Genomic DNA, 9,430 nt, shown 5'->3' on the forward strand with positions numbered 1-9,430 from the left:
ATATTCATTTTCACAAGTAACCATTCGGAAAATCTTAACCCTGCTTCGCAGTGATCGTATGGATCTTCAAGTGCATCTCACTTACTACAGGTTTGAGGCGCTCAAGGCGCTCATGAAAAACTACATGCAAATTGAGGAACATAAAGTGGATAAGTTGATAGAGTCTCAAAAAGAAGACCACAAGGCCGGTCTCCCAGCACATTTATAGAAAGGAGAAGAAAAAAACAGAATACTTAAGAAATATAGTTAAAAGAAAAGTATAATATGGCACCTAATCCTTTTTATTCGAATTTCATTTCTTTTCTCGATACAAATATATATATATATATATTTGTTTCGTTTGATACAGAACGGATTTTTTTTTCCTTTCCTCGTGTTATTGTTTTTCCATCTCATTGCATATAATAGACAGGCCCTGGCATTCCAAACGGTTGAGCGCCTCCATATTGCATTGGCGGAGGAGCAAAGTGCGAAGGCTGAGAGAAAGCACCTGGCATTGGCCCCGCCATTGGAGGCGGCGGCATTTGCTGCTGTGGAGGCATGGGTGCCGGCGGGGCGCTGTAAGCCATGGCGGGCATCATCGCTTGCATCTCCGGGACGCCCTGTGTGTGATCCCATGCCGCGTACGCCGTGTACTCGGCACCCCCGGGAGAGGTGGCCGGGGCCTTTCCCAGCACCGATGGCGATTGAGAGGAAGTGTAGTCTCGGCTCCGGTCGTTGTTAACCTGTGCGGAAGGACGAGAACTTAGAAAACGAGCTCTACCAGCGAAGAAGCTTTCTTAGCTTTTGCGAGACTGCTTACCCGTACCTTTACATTCAGGTCTGTGTGCCGGGAGTAAGAAAGGTGTAGCTTGCAGTATCCACCTTCGTATATACAGTGGCCCTCCAGGGCCTCTTTGGCTGCCACTGCCGTGGTTACGTCTGGAAGAACAAGCTTTCGTTAGCTATGAGCCTCCAAGGAAAAAACTATACACGCATCAATCGTACCAGCATATTGTATCAACGCTTGGAAGCCAGCGTTCTTCTCGAAGATAGCGATCTTCTGGATGGGACCAAAGGCGGCAAATACCTGCGGACAGAGAGCACAGCACACGGAGAGTTAGTGCCTCCCAGTCGTTTGAGTGTAAACAGCAAAGTATCTACGACAAAAAATAAAAACCCAGGCAAGAATACCGTGTGCAAGACATCAATCGTGACTGAATATTGCATATTTTCTATCGAAGCAAGTAAGACATTACTTTCAGGTTCCTTCCTCTTGCCATCAGGTCCAGTAGTGTATTCCTGCAAGAAAATCGAGTCGCATTAGGAAAGAAGAGATTTTTCAAGGCTCTTACCTGGCTAATACCATTGATCGCTGATGGAGCAACGGGCAAATAAGGATTTGTGTAGTCCCTGGAGTTAGAAAAGGAAAAAAAGAAAAGAAAAATGAGAATGGGTTGAGAATAACCTGGTGCTACCTGCTGCGGTGACTCTGAAATTTTACATTCAAATCAGTATGAGCAGAGAACGAAATACGAAGATGGCAAGAGCCGACGTGTTCTGGAAGTAAATATCTGAAAGACAAAGAAGTGTTAGTAAACGAGCACCAAAATCTGGGCTGCCTACCTAGGAATGCTTCGCCCGTCTAGAGCTTGTCTAGCAGCAGATGCAGTGTTTGCATCACTAAACTGTACCAAAGCCTACAAACTCGAGCAGGTCAGAAGCTGGGCAGGAGAACAAGATAATTACCTGAAAACCAGCAGTTTTCTCAAACGTTGCTATCTTATGGACAAATCCGAATGCTGAAAATACCTGCGTTCAATCAAAGTAAACATTTTTAAGAACAGAAGTCTCAAGAGCTCGTCCAAACCAGCCAAAGCAGCCACAATTCAAAACTACATGCAGGAAATCAAACGAAAACAAATAAATGCTGCCTATCCGGCAGAATGGAAAACATCCAGCAGCTCGTAGCCAAATACGATTCCTGAGCTAAAGTCCTCCAGGCTAAAGAAAGTAGAAAGCGAGCAAAGGAGAAAAGCGAAAGCCAAATAGGATGGAAGGAAAAAGAAACAATCACGAACTACGAGCTTCTAATGGTTGGAAAAAACTAGTAGGGGTCGAGAGAGCAGGGATCGAAAACGAACACACATGCGCTTTCTCCCATGCAGCAACCTGCCATCGAGGGTGCAGCCGTGACATGGACCGTGTAATCCATGTATCGTTACGTCAAACACCCAAACCAAGCATAAAACAACCCATTAAACGACCTGCAAGTAAAAATAATGAAGGAGCTGAAAACCAAAACGTGAAAGTGTATAGACGTGTGACCAAATCGAAAACGAGCTTGCAAAAGTGAGAGTGAAAAAAGAAAAAGAAAAAGAAACCAAGCCACAAAACATAGACTTACCAAGTGTAAGACGTCAATGCTCACGTCGCCAGCCTCCACACCCTCAATGGTAACGAGCAAAACGTTGCTGGCAACGTCACCGGTGTTCTTGCTGTTTACAATCTCCTGCCGGTTGGAGTACTGTAAGTACACAGTCTTCCCCCTCACTTGCGCTGGCTCCGACGACGAGGCGTAGAAGGAGACCATCGCAATCGCTTGGTTTAAATCGGCCTACAACAAGAGATATAGCTTAGGAGTTCGTAAATCAAAACAGTTTCTAAAGAAGAAGAACGAGGCAAGCAAAGTATACAAGACCACCTTTGCCAGAAAAGTCACGAGAAGAACCAGCAGTAGCAGTGAAAGCAAGCACAAGGTATCAAAGAAGCTCGTTTGTGACAAAGATCATGGACCAGCTAGCTTAATTTTCAAAAGAAAACAAAACCAAGCAAGCAATTCATGGCGCTGGAGGAAAAAATCTCCAAGAAAAAATCCAAAAACAAAGCAAACCAAGCAAAAGGGAATGGAGGCGAGCTTACGAATTCCACGAATGCCTGGTTCCGGTTGGTTCCCACATTGCATTTGGTATTGACGACCTTGCCAAACATCTTGCACAGTTCGATGAGCTCCTCCTCGGTACACTCCCACGGCAAGTTCCGGATGTGCAAGACCTTGGACGGGGGCTGTGTGTATCGAAACTGGGGCTGGCTGGCTGTGGAAGTCATGCTTGCTCACTCAAACCCTAACGGAATGCTGCCTAGAAGCCCCGGCCTGGAATTCCAGCCATTACCAGCAGCGAAATTCGATGCCGAGCGATCAGAATATCGCGGCAATCAGCGCCCGGCCAGCAGAGGAGGAGCTATCCGCGACGGTGCCGATGACGACGACGAGATCCTCAGCACTCGCAAGCGCCGGAGTACGGCAAGCTGGATCATCAAGCCCCGATCACTGGCGCCCTAGCGATTCCTCCTTCCCTAGCGAGAGGCGTGACACGGAGAGAGGGAAGGAGGAGAGAGAAAGAGAGAGGAAGAGAGAAAATGAGAGAATGAGAGGAGAGAGAGAGACAGTTTTAGGGCTTGTAGCGATAGGGCTGTGCTTGTTGTATGGAGAAGTTACCACTCATTCCGTTGCGTGTTCGATCCTCGTGGCCATTTTTCTATCTCTGGGAGGAAAGAAAGAGTTCGCGGTTCGATTCTCATCCCGCCGCCCATAGTCAGTCAGCGAGGGTTGACATGTCAACGATAGTCAACGCTATTGCGAACGATCTCTATTGAAATATCTGAATGATCCAAAAGAACACGAGAAGCTCCGGTCAATGAGCTTTGATTGGAAATCCACACGCAGTCAACGAGAATGCGAAGAAAGCTTCTTTCAAGTCTTTAGAGCTGGATTGGAACTCTGGATGATCCAGAAGAATCACCCCCCAGCACGTCCCAGGTGAGATCGGCGATTGGCGTGCTCTTGTGCAGGCTCTCGTCAATCTCCGCCCAGTGATCACCGTCCATCACGCCTTTGCCGCTGCTAGATCCATTCTGGGCGCTAGAAACCCCGCCCGGCCCTGGCTCCGATTTTGCGCGACCCATATGCTCCATTTCCTCGATTTCTCGCGGCTGATGCTGCTGCCGCCGCTGCTTGAAACACACTCTGTTGGACAGGGCCTCGATCTTGGCATCGAGCATAGATGGACTTCGCGAGAAATCTCTAGAAATCGGGATAGACATGCTCGGCATCGAAGGCGAGGAGGAGGATGAAGAGGACGAGGAGGAGGAGAATCGGGATCGCAAGTGGTGGATCAAGTGGGGGAAATTGAGACGCGCGTACTCACCTCGGAGCTTGTAGGCGGCTTGATCGTAGGCAAACGCGGCCTCCTCGGCGGTCTCGAAAGTTCCCAGCCATAGCCTGGTCCGATTCCTGGGCAGCCGGATCTCCGCTACCCATTTGCCCCAGTGCCGCTGCCTCACCCCGCGGAAAAGCTTGGTGCCAACAACGGGCGATGATCGATTGCTCGTGCTCTCGACCAAATTCTTGTCCAGTGCTGGGATCTCGATCGAGCCGGTGCTGGAATTGAGGATGATCTGCTGCTGATTCTCGCGATTGTGGCCTGGATTCACAATGCTGCTCGTGAGATCGATGCTCCCCTGCTGGAAAGAGGCCACATTGATGAGAGGGATTTGGCCACCCAGAGAGAGGATCTGTGGGTAATTGGGCGTGGATTGGTGGTGATGGCGATCTCCCAACAACCATGCTGGGGATTGAGCTAGGGGTATTTGTTGATCGCCATCGCGTATAGAACTTGAGCTTGCCGCAGCTAGATCGATCAAAGCACTTATTGCATTGTCACTTCGAGGGCGATCCACCATCTTGTCACTAGATTTTGGCAACGATCGAATCAAGCGTTTTGCTCGATCGCTGGGCCAGGAATCTCCATCCACTGGGGCAGAGAAAGAGCCAGCAGTCCCGGCTTCCAAGAAAAGGGACGAGTTTTTAAAATGGAATGTAGAGGAGAGGATGAGCAATGTGTGTGGAGAAAAAAAGAGAGAGAAAGAAAGGGGAAGAACACCTAAAGCCAAGGCCGAGGAATCAAACAAAGCAGCTATATTAGATTCGGCTGCGCTGTGAATTGTGATCTGGCTGATTTGTTTTTGCCGGGGTTATAACTGTTGCTCGCGCGTGCTCAAAGAATTTTGCTCTTGAAAATGGTTTCTTCGCTCATTGATTTAGACCTTGGAGAAATCGAAGCCCTAAAGTCTTTCCTTTAAAAACCCTGACCGGCGGTTAATGTCGTTAAATACTGACGTGGAATTTAAGCGAACGTGGCCAGCATCCATTCGCGGGGCTGCCTCGTGAGTCATCCCTTATATTGGCCACCTAACTCAGTAAAAGGGGAAAAGTGGGGGACCATGTCATAGCATCTGTCAGGACGCGTGTGCGTTGCTCTTTTTCTCGTGCACGGACAGCTGTCAGCTCTGCCCTGGCCAGTTAGGTTTCTTGTGTGACAATGTAGCACATTACTATGATGGGCGAAACCATATAAAATATTTCGTCAAACAATGTCCCGGCGTTTGATTAGAGTATGGTATGATGTCATGGGTTTGTGTATTTTTAGTGGAATGGCCCAGCAAACAAGCATGATCGCTTTCATGTGACTACCATCCTTGTGGCGATAGACGTGTCTTTGCTTTAGCGTCTTATTGTGCCCACCACCACAAAGGAAAAGAAATGGAGAAAAGCTAGAGGATTGAGGCGACGATAGATCACTCCAATCAGTACTTTGGGCCTTGTTTTCTCAATCCTCTCCTCCTTGGCTTGATTCCACTTTGGTGAGAGTTCCAAAACTTCCTCTTGCATCGTCCTTGGGAGTATGCAGAAGTATGAAAGACTTGTAAACTAGAGACAAACACACATGCTTAAAGCGGAGGCTAAGAGTTATCAAAATCATAGTTTTGGTCAGCACAACGCATGGTCCACCAAGTTTTAGAAGCACTCACTTGGTCCCCACACTTACACTTTCGCGGGAAAACGCTGGAACTTGGAACTTGGAGTGGCAATCAAGGCACAGATATAGATCGAGCATCCATAGCTATAGCTAGATCCTTTATATCCTGGTGGAGTTTTCTTAGGATAAGAAAAGATACTGTGATGGATAGCGATGCAACAAGCTTGTTCAATGATCTTCCATCACGAGGCAACTGTTTGGAGATGGGCCTCTGTTTCACGTCATCGTCCGAGGAAGAAAAAACTATTTCGTAGGAGACAGCCTTTGGCAACAGGCATTTACGCTTCTGTGGAAAAGAATGGTCGAAGTGTTTGAAGTGCTCACGCCCACCGTATTGTCTCAAGATCCGTTTGTGAATCAATCCTCCTCCTAAGTCACAAAGGTGTTAGGAAAACTTGCAACTGTTTGCAGCCTTGAGGAGGGCGATTGATCACGCTTTTCGGCAGTACCAGGTAGGAAATGTAAAGCTCACGCAGAATGTGATGTGAAGGAGTGAATGCTGCCTTTGAGAAAACCACGCATGCCTTTTTGACCACCTACAAACACAAGGCGAACCCATCCTTGGATCAACTTGACGTTGCTACAAACTACCCAAGTGGGAAATTTCATCGACGGCGCAGGGTCCTTTTGTAGTCCTGGAACGTGTGATAAAATTGCTACACTTTTCCTTCTGTCACAGAGCTTGTCCACGCTTCCGGATACTAGATGCTCGTCATGCGTACTTATGCAAAAATACCATGTTTTGCACAGCTCGCGATGTAATTCCTCCATCAGGTGTGTGAGATGGATCTGTTTTATCTGTCCAATGCGGGCGATTGTTTCATTGAAAGAGTGATAAACCATTGATGAAAGTTGTATATATACAAGCAAATAGCCATAGAATAGTTGTGAGGTATATGATATATGGTATACATGTAAATACCTGACAAGTATTTGAATTTAGAATATTTCTTGAAAGTGCAATCAGAAGTGTGGTTTTCATTTATGCATAGTTTTAAAGTCTTTATTATCAAAAATTCTTATAATATCCAAACTTTATAGTTATTAAATTTACAAGAATATAGAGATAATAAATTTTTGTTTATAATATTATTTATCATAAGTATAAGAAATAATATAAACATTTAAACATATATTTTTATCATTCACTCCTTATTTTCCAATGACAGAATGACCAATTAAAATTCAAAAACTTTTAGGTATATTATAAGGTTTATTTGCTAAAAAACAAATGAAATGTTATTCATACCTACTTCTATATAAGAATATTAAATAAAACTAAATAAAATAACTTGTTATTAAATTTAAATTATATTATAAAAACATTATATTTTATATAAATGTTCCAAGATATCGAATAAATAGTTTAATAATAATCATATGTTATATTGCATCACTTGCTTGTATAAAAATATTTTTAAAATATAATTGAATAATTGAGATTAAACTAGGTATATATTTGATTTGATTGCAATACACTTATTACTCTTAAATTAATTATCAAAACTGTAATATACTATATGTAGGGTACATATATATATCTAATTATTTAAATATATTTAGCATTTTAATTTTTTGATGTTATAAGTGTATGATAGAATACAAAAATATACATATTAATTAACCCAAAAACAGTACCTTATATATAGGAGCAAATGATGGGGATTGAAACCAATTTGACGGCTATCAAAATCCCATTACACTAATTTTAATGTATAACCATTAATATTAATATATGGCATTGTAATTGTACACTTGAACCTTACATCATCCTCTCTTCTCAGAAGAATAGAAGTTAATCAAAGTCTTTTGGTTAATAGGCTAAGATTTAGAGGAACATTAAGAGGAAGCATTAGTGGATCTTTAAATGGTATTAATTGCTCAAGATCCCTTTGTATAAAGTGCTTCAGCTATTACATATACACATAAAGGATTAACCTATGAAACATCATGTCAAACTTTATAAACTTGTGGTTCAATTTGTCGTAACACCTAATATAGTCCTTTTTATTGAGCAAAGAACCCCTTAAACAAATATATTGTAAGATTGGGGAAATATACTAAACCCAAGTTATCCACTTTATTCTCTATAAATGGATGGTGATAGAAGTTATGGTGCTGTTGTTGTCCTATTTATATATGGCCCAAGTGTTCAACAAAATCCACTCAGACAAGTGGAAGAATCCTCATCAAATCTTAAGATCTGGCATTAGTAGCTCATGGCAATCATGAAAGTAAACTCAACTCCGTTGATAATATTGAATCATAACTATATAGAAGTTTATATAATGAAGCATTAACAAAACTTTGTACCCTTGTTACATATGTATATTGAAGATATAACAAATAACCATCCCAATCTAAATGTTGAAAGTTTATATATTTTGCGATCATTCCTTTGAAAGTCCAAATAAGCCATTTCTATTACAAATGTGACGGCAAGTATCAAAAGTTATCTATAAACTAATCCTTTTGGATATTTTTTCCTTACTACCATGACGGCAGGAAGTCAATATTGCTAAACCCTATTTTAGTCTTTGCCTAAGCTAGTTGAGAAACTAATCATCATATATGTACTTATGCCAAATAAATATAAAGTAGGAACTCTTATGTATTTCTTATTGAGTATACTCAGCCCGGTATAAGAAACTTATATGTTGGCTTGCACTTGTTAGTGTTGGGAACCCCTGTGATATTGAGTTTGGTCCTTCAATATTTGCAAGATGATAGCTTATTGTGTTTGCCAAACACCCTCACTATCATGTATCTTGTGTTAGTTTTGTTCAATCCTAATTACTATTTATAGAAAGTGTCTAGAATTGCTAATTTAGCATATCTACAGAATGTAGAGATTATCCTGAACACAATGGTGTTAGTCCCACATCAAAATTCACAATCTAACTTCATTCCATATTTAATAAATTTCAAATTAGTCATAGCGACTAACTCCTAATACTACGGGTAAAAGCCTAAAGCATATGTTCCTTGGGGGGGGGCGGGGAAGGGGGTAGGGGGGTAGGGGGTAAGAGGGTTATAGGGGGTTCCAAAGTATATCCTCGCATTAGGCCACTGGTATATTAAAATGATGCCAAATTCCATTTGACTCCATTTTGTATGCTATTGGGATGGTGGATGTTCAAGGACTATTCTAAGTCACTCCATGCATTTGTCCCTTCGTTCTTTAGGTTATATGTTTAAGAGTTTCTCCATGCTTTGATTCCTCCGCTACTTGGCTCCACATTTAAGAGTTTGGCTTCGTTCTTTCATTTAGTGGCTTAAAGTTTTGGAACTTGGGTTTTGCTCCACTGTCCTTGAACACATGATATGTGGCACATGGCATATGAGATATGGTATATGGAGGGTATACATTCTACTTTGTAGTTATCCTATGGTAAATCACCATAGGATAAAGGGTGAAAACCATGTGCACTATAGTTTCACTAAACTATTTGTTTGTAAATAATAAACACTTGTGAAAGTGTAGCATATCCTTAGCTAAGATGTTAAAATGTGAAATGTTTTAGCCATAAATGCAAAACCATTATCCGAAACAATCCTATTTATACAAGAAT

General features: G+C 42.5%; 2 protein-coding genes across 6 annotated transcripts; both read right to left on the reverse strand.

Moving 5' to 3' along the window:
* Nucleotides 1-265: 265 nt before the first annotated feature.
* Nucleotides 266-3,438, reverse strand: LOC9646534 (polypyrimidine tract-binding protein homolog 1). 4 transcript variants are annotated; one of them, XM_024681237.1, is made up of 10 exons: nucleotides 2,902-3,438; nucleotides 2,387-2,596; nucleotides 1,729-1,791; nucleotides 1,606-1,679; nucleotides 1,458-1,553; nucleotides 1,335-1,392; nucleotides 1,174-1,281; nucleotides 988-1,069; nucleotides 803-921; nucleotides 266-725 (listed from the first exon to the last, which is right to left on the reverse strand). In XM_024681237.1, exons 1-10 carry the CDS (start codon nucleotides 3,085-3,087, stop codon nucleotides 393-395), a joined length of 1,329 nt encoding a protein of 442 aa, XP_024537005.1. In that variant the 5' UTR covers nucleotides 3,088-3,438; the 3' UTR covers nucleotides 266-392. The 4 variants fall into 4 exon arrangements, with proteins under 4 accessions (XP_024537005.1, XP_002976368.1, XP_024537007.1 ...); XM_002976322.2 differs by having other exon boundaries at nucleotides 809-921; nucleotides 2,902-3,437; XM_024681239.1 differs by lacking the exon at nucleotides 2,902-3,438 and adding an exon at nucleotides 2,128-2,246 and having other exon boundaries at nucleotides 809-921; nucleotides 2,387-2,489.
* A 176-nt stretch (nucleotides 3,439-3,614) lies between these two features.
* Nucleotides 3,615-4,871, reverse strand: LOC9648799 (ethylene-responsive transcription factor ERF057). 2 transcript variants are annotated; one of them, XM_024681240.1, is made up of 2 exons: nucleotides 4,188-4,871; nucleotides 3,838-3,990 (listed from the first exon to the last, which is right to left on the reverse strand). In XM_024681240.1, the coding sequence occupies exons 1-2, from the start codon at nucleotides 4,720-4,722 to the stop codon at nucleotides 3,902-3,904; spliced, it is 624 nt and encodes a 207-aa protein (XP_024537008.1). In that variant the 5' UTR covers nucleotides 4,723-4,871; the 3' UTR covers nucleotides 3,838-3,901. The 2 variants fall into 2 exon arrangements, with proteins under 2 accessions (XP_002976369.1, XP_024537008.1); XM_002976323.2 differs by having other exon boundaries at nucleotides 3,615-4,871.
* Nucleotides 4,872-9,430: the final 4,559 nt, after the last annotated feature.

This window comes from Selaginella moellendorffii, unplaced genomic scaffold (assembly GCF_000143415.4).
Source record: "Selaginella moellendorffii unplaced genomic scaffold, v1.0 SELMOscaffold_30, whole genome shotgun sequence".
Classification (NCBI taxonomy): domain Eukaryota; kingdom Viridiplantae; phylum Streptophyta; class Lycopodiopsida; order Selaginellales; family Selaginellaceae; genus Selaginella; species Selaginella moellendorffii.